General features: G+C 41.1%; 1 protein-coding gene across 1 annotated transcript in view; it reads left to right on the top strand.

The window, feature by feature from the left end:
* Positions 1–16,325, top strand: part of STARD13 (StAR related lipid transfer domain containing 13) — a 216,208-nt gene that overhangs the window by 157,412 nt on the left and 42,471 nt on the right. The window contains exon 3 of the mRNA XM_023531606.1: positions 1,832–1,913. Coding sequence (XP_023387374.1) covers positions 1,832–1,913 — 82 coding nt within the window. The remainder of the gene's footprint in view (positions 1–1,831; positions 1,914–16,325) is intronic.

Raw genomic sequence — 16,325 nt, 5'->3', positions numbered from 1 at the left:
GTTGAGAACTGTATTTATCCTGTGGTGTGTTTTGACTTCCAAGACTTTTCTCCACGTTTTTTTCCCCGCTGTCTCTTTCCCTCGGCTTTGCATCGACCAGGGCTCATGCTGATGCCAGTCTGGGAATGCGCGTTGCTTCCCAAGCTTGCTTCGCTTTCCGGGCCTCGCTTTCTGCTTCTCGTGTCTTTGCCGCCGGTCCCTACTCCATCATTTCCTTCAGTCTTCTGCCATCGGCAGCTTCTCCGCACTTCCTTCTTTAACTTTTTTCCTTGTTTTATTCTTCACGACTCTCAGTTTTCTTGAAAGTACGATAAATTCGTTGTTGATAGATTTCCCGAAAATCAGAAAGCTAATTATCTTGAGATCTTTCTTCAGTTCTGTTCCTATGAAAATTTTGAGATATAATACGGATCAGATGTTATTTGGGGGGATGCAAATAAGGTGCTTTTCTTGCCAGTATCGTGGTTTCTTTTATCGACGGGTCATAAACTTAACTCACCTACATCTTACTTATACCTTAAGTTATAACCAAGGCTCCTAACATCTTCTCGGATAGTATGTACGTATAGCAAATTAGTCAGAATCCCAACAATAAGCAGATGGCAATAACATTTATGTAGGGTGGACAGAATCAGCAAAATTAACTCATATTCACTGGTTAATCTCATTCACTCAGAGGCTCTGTTTTATAGTTTAAAACAAAATAAAATGAAACAAAACACTTATTCTACTTCTCTCACTGAAATTCTGTGAAGATAAAGAAAAGCTTATTTCTGAATGGGCTTCAAAGGTCTAGAAACTCTGATAGAAGTTTTCATTTTAGAAAAGGAGGGATTCTTAGAGTTTTGCTCTAAGCAACCCTCCCCCACTACCCTCCCCCCCCACCACCAATTTACTGAAAGAGAGGCCCAAAAGAGTTAAGTGACTTGTCCGAGGTTAAAAGTTAGAAGACACGAAATTAAAATCACAATCTCCTGAGCCTTAATGCAGTATATTATCTACTATAATGTGCACTCTCTTTATAAACTCAAAATACTAGGCGATTTAAATGTGAAGTGTCCATAAATGGATACAAAGTAAAGACAACCTCATTAAAAAAAGGTGCCTGTCAGATTGTGTTTAAGCCATATTCATTGAATAAATGTAATGAGGATAAGAGCAAATATTGCATAGAGCTGACAATGTGCCGGGTACTGCTCAAACCACTTCATGTAACTGTTCATTTAATATTCACAACACTATACGGTGATAATTATAATTATCACCCACTGTGGAAAAAAGTCATGACAGTGAAATTTTTTCTTCTCTTTGGATAGAATCAGCTAGTCGAGTATTTTGCTTATACTCTAAGGTGATTCAGGATTTTGCTACAAAAGGAAAAAACATTTGAGGCCATTGAGCTTTGAGTATTTTTAGAAATTTCCTCTCTGAAGGAAAAAAATACTCCGCCAAACTGAATATTTCATGAACTGGTCAGGAGAGAATCAGAGACCTATGCCTTGGGAAGGCTGTGAAAGCTCCAGTCCATACAGGCAAATGCCTCGATAATGATGGGCTATGACAATGCAGGCACTTAGTACTCAACCTTATCCAGGATTGAGCACTTGGTTATCCTCATAGTTCACATTTCTTTTCTGTCTTAAAAGAACTTATTGTGATAAAAAGAAGACTGCCTGCCGTCTTAACCGTTACAACACACTCCCTATCAGTGGGGAGTAACTGCTGTTGAGATCAGTCACGTGTACAGAAACGCAGTGGCCTAAAGACGTGGGTGTCCATTCAGATAAAACAAGGCACACAAATCCCTTGTCTCTGTTCATCTCTCTTTCAGATTCACAATTTCCCATCAACATTTTGGCAGTCAAGAACGATCATGATTTTCTCGAAAGGGACCTTGTAGAACCTCTTTACAGGTAAATTATATGAAGCTTTTCTGTTTTTTTGTTTTGTTTTGTTTTTTTTCAATTGTTCACTCTCTAATAGGCATCATGATATTGAGGGGTGAGTTTAACAATTCAGTAAATATTTATTGAGTGTCTACTATGTGCCAGGCATGGGTCCAGGATCTAGTATACTACAATGAGCATGATTGGTCCCTCGTTTCATGGAGCTTAAATCTTAGTCTGAGGCTTCAGAAAATAGATTGAGAGAGAAAAAGAGAGTGAGAGAAAAAGAGCGAGAAAAGGAGAAGTTATCTCAGAGAGTGTTTAATGCTATGAAAACAGGGTGAGGATAGAGACAGTGACCAGGGCTGTGGGTAGGTTACTAGGAGTAGGCAGGACAAGTGGTCAGGGAAGGCTCTGAAAATCTCCACAGGCATGTCAGACTTGGCTGCATTTTTTGCAAAGTCAAGGGATTATATCGGAAAACTGGAATATGTAAGCTCAAGTAATTATATTGGAATATTTAAGCCTTCACTATGTGGTGGATACTATCAGAAGACCAAGGTGGATATATGAGTAATCCCCTCCCCGCAAAGAATTTATGCGCTGGTTGGAAAAATCTAGTTGAAGATAGAAAGCATGAAACCATGAACAAATAAGTAACTATTATAATTTGAGTAATAATTTTAAAAACGCCATTATGATCAATATCCCTGAATGAGTAAATGCTGCCTGGGAGGTTGTATGCGTCTGTAGGAATTTGAAGTTTCCTGTCAGAAGCCCTGGTGAGAGGTCAGGGCTGGAGACAATATTATTTATGGGAGGTGAGTCATTTCTCCAAGGCCACACAGCTAGTTAGGGCTGAACTGACTTTAATATGCAGTACTTGGAACTTGCAGTCCAATGTTCTCTCTATTACATTCTGCATTCGACATAGAAAAGATGAGAGTTTAATAGAAAAGGAATGATGAGCAAAACTTTGTCCAGATAGGAGAGATGAATGTATGTTAGGGTAGCGTGTAAATAGTCTGAGGTTCGAGGACTCTTCAACATGTATATTTTTGCATTCATAAGCTGGTCACTCCATGGTTCCTATATGAAAATAGGTCAGCATTAAGAAATGATCTCTGAATTTTCAAGGCCAACGGTGCTGTGGTTTGCTTACGTGGTTGGAAGAGCCAAGAACTCTTCAAATCACAAACGAAAGGAACAGACTATTTGGACTAGAAAACAAACAAGCACGAAATGCCACTTGTGAGCATTTATGAGAGGAATGCATGGTTTGGTTGTGATTCTTTAAAGGTAAGGAGTTAGAAAAGCCGTGGTTTTCCTTTATGACGTGTGAGGTTCACCCGGGCAGGAGCAGCACCCTCTTGGTCAGCATTTGTCCAACTCAGAGCTATTCAAGCAGCTCCGTATCCTGAGTTTTCTGTCTTAGTTTTAACTGAGAGTATTTTTACTAGTTGATTTTTTTTCAGTAGACAATTTATATATTTTAATTGCATTATATGACCCTTTTCCTCATTGAATTTTGAAAATTTATGTTTTCTTTAAATCAGCTTAGCCTTTTGAGTCTGGCTTCTTTCACTTGGTATAATGCACATAAGATTCATTCACGCTCTTGTGTGTAACGATCGATATCGTTGTGGAGTAGTATCGTGTGGTATGTATATACTACAGTTTGTCTCTCCATTCACCAGTTGAAGGACATTTGAGTTGCAGCCAGTTTGGGTGGTTTTAAGACTACTATAAACGTTCATATACAAATTTTTATGCAAGCGTAAATTCTTTGGGTAAAATCCTAGGATTGGGATTGTGAGGTCTATACGATATGTACATCTTGCATTTATAAAAAAAATCACAAACTTTTCCAAAGTAACCGTACTGTTTTGCATTTCCACCGACAATGTATGAGAGTTTCAATTGCTTCGCATCTTTGTCAGCACTTAGTATTGTCAGTTTGGGTTTTGTTTGGTTTCTAGCCATTCTAGTAGGCGTCTAGTGTTACTGTGATCTTGCTTTGCATTTCCTTAATGAATGATGACGTTGAACATCCTTCCATGAGCTTGTTTGCCATCCACGTATCTTCTTGGGTAAAGTGTCTGTCAAGTCTTTTTCTCATCTTTAAAATTTGGTGGTTTGAGTTTTGAGAGTTCTTTATATGTTCTAGATGTGTGTTCTGTAAAAATTTTCTGCCAGTCTTTTCAACTGCTTAACGATATCTTTCATAGAAGTTTTTAATTTTAGTTAAGTTCAATTTATCAATTTTTTTCATATTTTAATGTCATATCTAAGAAATCTTTGCCTAAGATAAAGTCGCAACTGTTTTCACCTTTGTTTTTTTCTCAGAAATTTCAGTTTTATATTTTATATTTAAGTCAACTATTTCATATGTCCATGGCTAATTTATTTTAAGATATGGAATATGGGTTAAGATTCATTTTTTGCATATCAACGAATGTCCCATTGGTTGATTTTTCAATGTCCCACCATGTTGAAAAAAATTATACTTTCTTTATTGAATTGTCTTTATACCATATTATAAATCAATTGACCATATGTATGTATGAGTCTATTTCTAGACTCTATTTCATCTCATTTTTCTAGGTCTCTGTCCTTTCATCAATATGACACTTGATTACTTAGCTTTTTACATGTCTTAGAATCTAATAGTGTGAGTCTTCCAACTTTGCTTTTCTTTGCCAGAATTGTTTTAGCTGTTCTAGTTCCTCTGCCTTTCATATAAATTTTGGAAACAGCTTGTCAATATCTATTTTAAAAACCCTACTGGATTATTGATTTGGATTGTGTTGAATCCAAATCAATTGGTATCTTAACAATATCAAGTCTTCTAACTTATAAACACAGTAAATGTCTATTTAGGTCTCCTTTGATTTTTTTTTTTCCCAACCCTAACTTGTAGTTTTTAGCGTATGGATACTACAAAAATTTCATGTTTTGTATTATAAATAGTGTTGTTTTTTATCATTTCAATTTCTAGTCATTCATTGCTAGTATATAAAATTTTTTGTATATTGCCCTTGTATCTTGCAGTCTTTCTAAACTTACTTGTACTAGTAGCTTAGTCATAGATTCCTAAGGTTTTATTTCTAAAATGTAAATGAATGATTCTAAACCAAAATAAAATTTTCTATTTCATATTTTAAAATCAGGATTGCAAGGGCAAACGTTGTTTCTGATTACGTAGATCTATTCATAGGATGACGTATGTGGCCAAGCTTTGAATCTCAAACACGTGGGTAGTAAACTTATCTGCTCACTGCACGTGATCAGAGATGCTGTAACTAAGTTCTGGGCTTTTCTATCAAAGTCTACTCTTTAAAAAATATATATATATATCTATCAGACTTGTTACAGAGCTGATCCAGTATAATCGATGTGAAATTATTTAGAGATATAAAGTTCTGAATGATAATACTAGTGTCAGAAGCATCAATTAAGATGCTTTCTCCTGTAGAGCCTGTGACCCAGCTCTGATACAGCCCATAGCAAGAGCCATACAGATGTACCCCAAAGGCATCACTGCATAAACATGTGGAAGGCAGCAATGTCGGCTACCACAGTGCTCTCGATAAGGGCCCAGCTTGTGTAAAAATGGTTAGAGTGGCAGGAGGTTGTTATCATTGGAATGATTCTTATGACAGCTATGTCTCCAAAAATATTATGAAGAAAAACATTTGGCCGGAGGTGTGTGAGCTGCGATTCTCAGGGCCCAGGAGCGGGTGGGTAAAGCAGAGGCCAAAGGAGTAGTCACAGCGGGATGGTCAAAGGAAGCGGGGAGAGTCAGGAGGCAGAGACGGAGGTAGATGGGCTAAGAAGAACCTGAGCGGCATTTTTCTCCTTTGTCACGAGTGCCACCGAGACGAGATTTCCCTCCCTGCAAATAGCGGAAAGTGGGCAGAAGGAAGATTTCCAGATGGAGGAGAATGACAGCTTTTTAAAAACTTTGAGATTGATGAGCACTTAATTAGACACTCGCCCACTCACATGGTATGTAATGATTGATTCTGGAGAGCAGTAAGGTGTTGTGATTTTATTCATTTTCTAACCTTGTGCACTGCAGATGTAGTGATAGAGTTAGTCTCATGTTTTATTTTTAAAGCTTTGTGAGCTATACATTTTTCATGCATGTTTGAAGTGCTGACCGCATAGGGAGCCACAGCCAGAGGGCAGGTAGCTTCTGCCAGGTAGACAAATGAAGACAAGAGGGCTGAAAGGCTCCTGTAAATGTCACCCACAAGAAGTTTACTCACCTTTGGTTTCCTGGAAGTTTCTCACCCGTGTAGACAGACAGTGTCCTAGGTCCCAATTTATCTGGGAGAACTGTCAAACGGTGCTCACCTTTCGATTGGCTTGGAAATATGTATTGTACTGAGGATGTGCCTGGCCCAGAATGTGTAAGTGTGTAGCTTTTCTTTTCAGGTCTCAGAAACTAGACAGGTTTGCTGTCTTTGCTGAAGGTATGAACTTCCAGGGTTGTGACCACTTTTCACTATTGCTCCTGCAGCTCAGGCAGCACCGGCACATAGTAGGTGCTCTGTAAATATTTGTTACTGTCAGACAGAACAACACAATTTCTGTTATTTTAGCAACCACAATGACAATTCTGTTATGACGTGTTTTTTTTTAATTAAGTTTATTGAGATAACATTGGTTAATACAATTATATAAATTTCAGGTGTACATTATAATTTGACATCTATATATTCTATTGTGTGTTTACCACCCAAAGTCCAGTTTCGTTCAGCTCCCATATATTTGATCCCCTTTACCCATGTTATGATGTTGTTTGATTGAATTCTTAACTGAAAAACGTTTTCCCCTGTGAGTAATGAAAAGCTAATTGCAAAACTGAGTACCTGGACAAGCTCATTGAAACCATAGCTACATCCAAATGTGGGAATAGCCAAGGTGTCAAAATCGCTTGCAGTTTGTCACCTTGAAGTCAACTTACAGTAAATCCAAGCTCTCGAACGAGACATTTAGGGAAAAGTCATATGTTCCATTAGCATTTCAATTTTCAGTATTTGCTCAGGTGACTAACATAGGGCCTCGTGCTTGAGATGATCTCTGAATTTCTGGTTTAATGTTAGGCCAGTAAACCACCTGCATAGCTTCTGTTGTTAATAAATACTTGTTAATTATAGCATGTATTAAACCAGTAATTTTTTGTGGAATTAGAGAATTGATTAGGATTATTCAGTGCATCTATCACAGCCTTTTATGTTTAAAAGGCAGTGATAATTAATGATGATGACTTTCATGTGGGGTTGGGGAGGGAGGAAGGAGAGTGCTGACAGAAATATTATATATAACTTAACTCTACACACCGAGACACATATTTGATTTGAGTATGTTTAAATAATATTAAATAATGGTAGGCTTTATGAATATCGATAATATACTTTAAATACTTTCCCTTTTCGAATATTTATCACAGAAAATATACAGTGTAATAAATATACTGAGTTCCGCCCTATAATAATTTGACAATGAACCAGACTGAGACCCTGGACACATCATTGGGAGAAGGATCCAGGGGTTTACGTGATAATCGTGGTCACGTCCACCTTTAAAATTCTGAGTCTAGAAATAAGTTCGAATGCCAATGAGCAGTGATTTTTTTTATCTTTAAATAAAGTGTTCACTATGTACCAAGCATTACTTTAAGCATTTTACAAATATTTACTCAATCTCCATAGACACCCTATAAAGTAGGGTGTAACATCATTTCCATTTTACGGATGAGGAAACTGAGGCACAAGGGTGTGACTAATTTGCCCACTTATGGCGAGTAAATGACAGGCTAGAATTCAAAGCCAGCCAGGTTGCTTCCGGAGTTTCCCAAGAGAAACTGCAAGTAATTTTTCCAAAGACGTCTATGTTGCCTTGCAATTTTCTGAATTCGACTTATAAGTCCCCAGGATAGAAATTCTGCTTGCGTTTGCACCTTGTACCTCATGGAACTGCATTGAAAACATAATGGAAATAAGAGTTTAAAGCACAGATTGTTCTTTTGTGAAGAGATTAGAACCGATCGACTGTCAGGACAGCGACGGTACCTTGTCATTCATTCCTTCATTCACTTCACCAAGCCTGTCTCTCACGGGCCTCTCTTTGCTACGGGGACAAATAAGGCAGCCTCCTCACCCAGAGATCCCAGGCTGATGCAGTGGTTCTCAACCCGGGGGGGGGGGGTGGCGGGGCGAGGCATTTTATCCCCCTCTCAATGCCTGAGCACATTGTTGCCTGTCACAACTGGGGTGACGCTGCTGACACCTGAGAGGGAGAAGTCAGAGAGACACGGCTCAGTCTCCTCCCACGGCAAAGAATCACGAGCCTCAGATGCCAATGATGCCAGGGTTGAGAAATGAGTAAACTCTGAGCTACTTGGGCAAATGGGATAATTGCTGTTGGTACGGTTGCAGGACAGCTAATAGGGGGAAGGGTTTCAGAGGGGACTTCCTGGAAAAATGACCCTAAAAGGCCAGCAGGAATTACTCAGAATACATGAAATTGCAATGTGCCTATTATGACTTTTTAGCTTTTTTAAAAACTAAATTAATATGCAGAAAAGGTATCTTCACCCCCACCCCTGCCTCCCACCATGAACCTCACCCCAGTGTCGCCTGCATAGTATAGGGGCAGGTTTGGGGACAGACAGGTACAGACATGATAGGATCAAAGACAGGGAATTTCATATATATATAAATTTGTATGAAAAACATTGATCTTTATATTTTAAAATGATCTCTTAATGTGCCTTTCTAACCAGCTACTCAGAATGTCTTTTATATGCGTGAACTTTCAGGAAGAATACTTGAGAAACTGCAAAATAGGACAGTAGATTGAGGGGAGAAGTTTATATTTTTAATGTTATTCACGTCTATATATATGTTTTAGATACTCGTATCGCATTATTAAAAACATTCGCAATGTTTTAAAAAGTGCCTTGCGTTGCTAGATAAATAATAGATGACATGGCTAAGATTTAGTGAGCGTTTACTGTGTGTTTGATGCTATCCTAAGCTCTTACACTGTTCTCATTTAACTCACAAGAACCCACGAATGACAGGTGCTATTGTTATTGTCGTCGTCATTCGCAAGTAAGGGAGACCAGGCTCCTCCTCCTCGTTTGAGCAGCTGGGTCCTTGTGACTCCCTTCTCTGAGGGGACAGCCACGGAGGGAAGGCAAGTGGAGTCTGACCAGGGTCTGAGAGGGGACGCTGTGATGAGCTGACGTGCGTCGGGAACCAGGGCTGAGTGGAGACATCCAATGTGCGGGTCTGGGGCTGGGGACAGAGGCGTGTCGTCAGCAGCATAGGCATGTATGAAGGTCCTGAGGATGTAATGAGGTCACCCAGGGACAGAAGAGATAGCCAAGAGAGCAGAGGGAAGAGGACCGGGACTGACCCCTGGGGCTCACATCTTGAGGGAGGCGTGGGAGGAGTCCGGAGCCGCCCCACAGGGCCCGGGAGTGAGTGCTCCATGCCGCCCGGGGGGCCCCAGGCTGCTTTGGCTTCGTTTTCAGTTTTCGAACCTCTCTCAGGAATCTCTGGTTGTGACCCTTGTTTCAACTTGGGCTTGTTCTCATTAGAGAAATTATCTGGATTAGATGCAATCGCTGTGAAGAGTTCAGAAGCTAAAGACACCTCATCTGACTTTTCCGCTACGGGCATATGTGAATTTAAAATTTGTCTTAAATTCCACAAACTAAAGTTGCCCAAGACAACCTGGATTTTTTTTTTTAGTTCTTAACTCTTGGACCACTGGGACCATCGTCCTTTAATGGTTTGCAGTGGGGCTTACACTTCTCCTTGAAACCTTGACCATTAGAGCATATCATTTAATATAATATAAATTATTTTCTGGGGATGTAATTCATAGCATGGTGACTATAGTTAACAATACAGTATTGTTAACTATATATTTGAAGTAGCTAAGAGATCTTAAAGGTTCTCATCATAAGAGAAAATATTTGTAACTGTATATGGCAAGGGATATTCACTAAACCTATTGTGGTGATCATTTCTCTGACATATACATAAGTCGAATCATTCTGTTGTGCACCTTGAACTTATGCAATGTTATATGTCAATTATATCTCAAAGAAAAAATTATTTTCTTATATGAATCGCACAGTTCCACACATACGTCCTCTTCCCTGCCAGCAACACACACATACGTCATCGTCTTTGCATAATCACCTTTCTCTCTCACCTCAGCTAATATCCAGGGACAGGTATTTGCGGGTTTATGGGCTGGAGGGAGGTCAGCGTTTCTGCTGCAGCAGGACCCTGTGGGAGGAGGATAGCCAGAGTGAACCGCTCAGCAGAGCAGAGGCGTGGCCTTCACTGGCTCTGTGGTGGCACAGGGACAGCCACTTGTGGGCTTCCGATTGCATTTTTCCCCCTGAGACGCCATAAAGCCCACCTGTTGGGTGGCCCCACCCTCACTGAGTGCAGACCGGAGCTGTCTCCATGGCCTGGCCGTGTGCCCTGCTCTGCAGGGTCCTTGTAAACTCCGGGGCCCGGGGACACCTTTGGCGGGCCCTGTGCCCCCTGACGTGCCCCATTGGGATCCCAGTTTTAGGCTGTTTTCAGTTTTGTCCTTGAGGGCCGCACCGAGAGCGCCTCCAAACGGAGAGGGTCCTTGGCCGGGAGTGGAGGGTGAGAAGCGAAGCCCGTGGCTTTACGCAGAATCGGAAGTTAGAAATGAACTTGTACCCCTGCCTGTCGTTCTTCCTGTGCCTTTGGCAGGAATGTTAGAAACGTCACGGGAAACTGGCCATCAAGTCAGCATGGGAGACCTCAGGAGCAATCTAAAGTCTTCCGGTTTCAAAGTAAAATGCGAATCTAAAATATGAGGGAGGAAGTCATTCCATTGCTGTCCTATACATCCACGGGGCCCTTCGGCGTCACCTTGGCCTCTGTGACAGGGTGAGTGGGAGACCCGTCTCAGACAGGTCATTCTCGTTGTCCCCCCTCCCTCCTTCCTGTGTCCTCGTGTGTCCTCCAGGAGCACTGCCTCACTCGGAGCGCCCTGCTGGGCATGCAAGGACATTACCAATTTCGAAGTGCTCGCTGGTGGGAACTGCGTTGGTTTGGCACAGATGCTGGGCGCTTCGTGGCCTGTGCTGAGCAGGAATTCTGCAATGTTTGATCGATTGAACTGGAACCTGGAAGAAAATAACCTGTCAGTTCACAAAGTATTTCATTGCTTCTATGTGTTAGAAAATATTATGATAGCAAATTATTCATTTTCTCCTCAAAATATCCTAAACTTTTCTCCTTCCTGGCTTGATGCCTTAAAGAAATACTCTGTGCTCACAGTGTGTCCTCAATTTCTCAGGGTCCACCTGCTTCTCAGCCCTCCTCTCTTGGGCTTCTGCCAAGTCCAAAGGTTTCGGTTTTCAATCACTTATTCTTTTTTAAATATTTGATGCAACTAACCAACTTCCCCCACCCATTCGTCGTGCCTGCTCTGTGGCTTCTAGGATGCCACCTCCAGGTCCTGTTGACCTCCTACTGTTACCGAACTTGAGGGGTTCACCACTTGGGGTGCTCTATTCAAGAATGAGATGCAGTTGTCATTAGGTAGATGTTTTTACTTGCAATAAGGCTCTGTCTCCCCAAAGAGAGCCTTAACCATCACTTATATGCACTGTTTAGTCAGTTCACATAGATTTCTTCTTTGCAGTTGGCTAAAATTCTAGTCGAGCTCATCTGTTTGCAGCTGCATCTGCAAAATACTGTGCTACGTTTTAACATCTGGCAAGAATAGCATTTAGTAAGAACCGTCCAGACCTGGAGACCCTTGTCTGTCCTATCTATCACTGCATCTCTGACTACACCTGCCCGAGCCTGGCTCCGCCTCCTTGGCCCATGCCTGAAACACTCGTGTTTCCTGGGTTCTGGATTCTTCTCCTTGGGTGATTGGTTTCATTATTATGTATCTTCTACTCATGCCATCTACATTCCGAACACTCCTCGGTGTGTCTAGATGGCACAAGGGCCCCTGAAGTATCACACATCCAAACATGAGCTCATTATCTTTCCCATATCCAGTCTCCGTCCCAGCTTCCCTAGTGCACTGTTTCCTTTGTTGAAAGGCACATTCATGAAAGCCTGAAACCTGGGAGTCATCTTCTGTCTCTCCCCCGTGGTGGCTTGCGCATCGGTTAAGGACCAAGTCTCCATCTGTTCTCCCTCCCTTTCTTCATCTCTTTGCCATCTCTCACCTCAATCAGTGTAAACGCCTCCTAACAGTGCGGTCTCTGTGCTGCCACCAGGTCGGTTCGTGATTTGCCATGTGATCACGTCACCTTCCTGTCTGATAGCCTTCGATGACTCCCCCACTGCCCGGAGACTGCGCCCAACATCTTCATTTGGGTCCTTCATGCCTGGCTCCCTCCCGTCTGTCTCCCCACACATTCCCACTCACGGCTTTGCAGGTCCCAGGCTAAAGCATGCTGTTGAACGCCCGTCCGCTTTGCCGATGACTTTTCTAGCCTGGGCGGCAAATTTCTCCTAGTGCTTCATGGCCTTTGCTCGAGTCTTACCTCCCCTGGGAGGTTTCGTTCTCACGTGCTCATTTAGGTCCCACACAGGACTATGAGAGCCACAGGGCAGGGATCACGTCTCGTTCCCTGACACCTCGCCTGGTTCCTGGAACACGGGGAGCCGGTTGGATGAACGCATCACGGTTTCATCTCTCCTCATTGACTTTCCCATTGGAACCACAACTTTCGCTCTTCAAATGAGCCTCTGGCTATTTCCCCTTTGCTAACGTATTAGCCGTTCTTAAGCGTCTGAAGATAAGAGTAGAAATTAACAGGCAGCAGTATCATTGTGGACATTTCTTCTGAAAGGATCAAGCTACTCTGCTTATGTCAACGCGTAGATCCAGTTTGCGCAAAGCACAGAGCGTACAGTCTTCATCACGTGCCATGAATTTTCTCTTGCCATGGAAAAAAAAAAAGGGAGGGGGAGGAAATTACCATTGATTGACTAGCCCGTGCTTGGTCCATGATGTATGTTCTCATCTTCCACACAGCCCCCCCAAAAAAAAATTCTTCTTGGGTAGGCGGGAGCAGAGAAAATTACCGTCAGGAAGAACGCCCAGCTCTGCTAACTAATGCCCGCTTCTCTTGAGCAAGCATTCCTCCAGGAGCCATATTCTCCCCATCTGAAAATAAAATGGTCAGACCAAATAGTCCCTGGAGTCTGCCAAGCTCTGATATTTCCTTAGCAAACACTGACTGAGTGGATTTGCTCTGAGCCAGCGCCTGTGCTGGGCATTAGGGATGCAAATGAGATGCTGCTCTCAGCCTGTCATGCTCGGTGGAGAGAATAATTCTGTTATTCTGACTATACAAGGTCTATTGTGACTACTTAAAGTCAACCAGTGATTGGATCATGTAGACAAATACAGACAAAGTATGTTCAGTTAAGAAAGAAGAACTCACTGAGACTGTCACGTATAAAATTTCCTGCTAGGTCTTATGTGGATTAGAGGAGTAAATTATGGTTCCCGTCTTCGAAAGAGACTCTGACACAGTGGAGGACACACTGTTCATGCAACATATAAAATAAATTTATAATCAAAATTGTTATTCGCACAAGAAGAGTTTTCCAGGCAACCAGTGTTAGACCAACTCGGGTTATCTGACGGGTTTTACATTACTTATCATTACATTATATATACCAACGCCAACTGTTTGTCCTAAGTGCAGACTGGCTTCATTCACAGCAGAATTTCACAGTGGTTTTGATAAAATGCTCTGAATGCTTCTGTTATGTGACGTGTTCTTTCACCTGAGGCGGCCGGTCATTAAAGAGGCATTTGCATCTCTCTGGGACATGTGTTTCATCCATTTCATATTCTTGCAGAGTCTGCCATTGTTAATATTACCTTGTGCAAGATAAATTACAGTCTGAGGCTGCACCATGCTGGGAAAGTCTGCCGAGCTTCAGACCCCCACAAGGAGTGTTTTCTCTCTTTGTCCTTTTTTTCCCATCTTAACAGATATATATTCTTGTTGCATTTATGCGAGAGCTGTTTTGGAGATCTTATCATTCCACTGATGTCACTCACTTGTATTATTATTTATTCGGCTTTGCCAGAGTGTAATTTACATGCACATAAAAATCACGAACTTAGAGTATATGACTTGACAAGTTTTATCGAATGTATAGTTACGTAACTATCACAACGATCATGATTTATAACATTTCTATTACCTCGAGAAGTCCTCTCTCGCTGGCCTTAGCGAGCACTGTAAACCACTATGCTATTTTCTGTCACTACAATTCTACCTTTTCTAAAATATTATATAAACATCATCATGGAGCGCGTGTATGGTCTCTGTGGCTGGCTTCTTTCACACCTCACAGTGCCTCTGAGAGTCATTCATGTTGTTGAATGCATCAATAGTTAGTGCTGTATTATTGAATATTTCATCATATGGATGTACCACAATTTTTATATCCATTTATCGGTCGAAGGACATTTGGGATCTTTCCCCTTTTTGTCTGTTTTATAAATAACACTGCTATGAACATTAAAGTGCAAGTCTTTGTATAGATGTATGATTTATTTTATCTCGGATAAATAACTAAGACTAGAATTGCTGGGTCAGATGCTAAGAATATGTTTAATTTGATAAGAAATTGCCAAACTGTACCTCTTTGGAAGTTTCAGTGGTTCTGCATCCTTGCTAAAACTGGGTGTTGTCAGTATTTTTAGTTTAGGGGTTCTAGTGCGTGTAATGGTGTCTGTCATTTTAATTTGCATTTCTCCCATGACTAATGATGTTGAGCATTTTTTTATACGTTTATTTGCATTGCATTTGTATTTCTACTTTCAGAACTGTGCAATAAGTTACTCTTTTTTAAAATCGGGTTGTTTGACTTATTTGGAGCTTGAGTTCTTGATGTATTCTGAAAATAAGTCTTTTGTGAGATGTGTGTTTTGCTCCAAATAGAAGAGTGACTCTTAAGTTAAGGTGTAGGCAAATATCGGACTTCAGGGGAGATAAAAGGACCCAAATCTAGGTAGTCAAATCTAGTTAGTCTCTACCTTTAAAAAATAATAAGTAAACCTCTTGTGTGGGTAAGGAGGTATAAAGTGTACTGAAGCTTGTGGTATATACAGGGTGAGCTCTTCGATATCTTCGTATGTGTAGCAGATCGAAAACTTTTGCATGGAATTAAGTGTTTGTTTGTGCTTCCAAACCATCAAGTTTGTTAGACAAGTACATTTTCTAGATAACAGGCAGTCTGTCCCTAAACACACCTGTTGCAGAGATGCCAAACAAGCAAGATCAGCTTATCGAGGCTATTAGATATCAGAGCTTCCAAATGAGAATATATGTATAATTTACTTCACACGTCACGCTCAGCTCTTAGGTAGCGATTTAAACACACGTGGGACTAGCCAAAAAGATAGGCTGTCAGTTACAGAAGCAGAGGGCATGGACACGCTGGAGACAGCTTTAGAATAAACGGTCTGCTTCTAATCCAGAGTTGGTTACTGTGTTTGACACTAGGGAATGTGTAGTCAGTGGGTAAATGGATGATGGCTGAAAATGAAGGGTGTCATCAGATATTTTTAAGTAAATGAGTGGCATGATAGAAAGTTGGGAAACAGGACTGGTTTTAATGTGAAGCCTTCGAATTGGCAGTGGAACCAATTAAGAGGCTGTTGCCTGGCTTTAGGTAAAAGATAAGAAGGGACTGAATTAGGACCAAAGAAGAGGCAAGGTTTCAAAAATATTATGGAGGTATAATTGACAGGACTTGGTGATTGAAATAAATGTAGATCTTGAAGAAGAAGAGGCTTAAGATAACTCTGTTTTTCAGTTAGGGTGGCCTACTTGGTTATGCTTGTGATCATGACAAGACATTTAAATAGGAGAAACAGAATTTGAAGAGAGAATAGTGAATTCAGTTTCGATAGCTGAGTTTGAAGGGCCAGTAAGACCCCACAAATGGATGAGACTAATAAATAGCTAGACATGAAACTCTGGGCCTCGGGTGAGGTGTCTGGGCTAGAGATAGAGGATTGGGCATCATCAGAGTCTAATTTATTTTAAGGTGACATAAGATATTTCGGTATACCGCACAGAACACAAAGGGCAAGAACTACAGTCTGAATTCCAAAAAATATTAATAGTTAAGGGGCAAGTACTGCTCGGTGACAGAAGGAAGGTGGTGTTTATAGAGATGGCAGAATTTCACAGTCTCGAATGCCAAAGAAGAGAAAAGTTTCAAGGAACAGTAAGTGGTAATTAGTGTCCATTGCTACAAATATAACTTTGCTTAAGGAAAAAAAAAAACAAAAAACAACTATGGAGTTTGGTAGCTAAAAAGTCATTAGTTGAACTGGAAACAGCCCAAATGTCCATGCGCAAAAGAATAG

The sequence above is a fragment of the Pteropus vampyrus genome, unplaced genomic scaffold (assembly GCF_000151845.1).
Source record: "Pteropus vampyrus isolate Shadow unplaced genomic scaffold, Pvam_2.0 Scaffold71, whole genome shotgun sequence".
Taxonomy (NCBI): domain Eukaryota; kingdom Metazoa; phylum Chordata; class Mammalia; order Chiroptera; family Pteropodidae; genus Pteropus; species Pteropus vampyrus.
The sequence above is the reverse complement of the archived record's forward strand: the minus strand, read 5'-3'. Positions and strand labels throughout refer to the sequence as shown.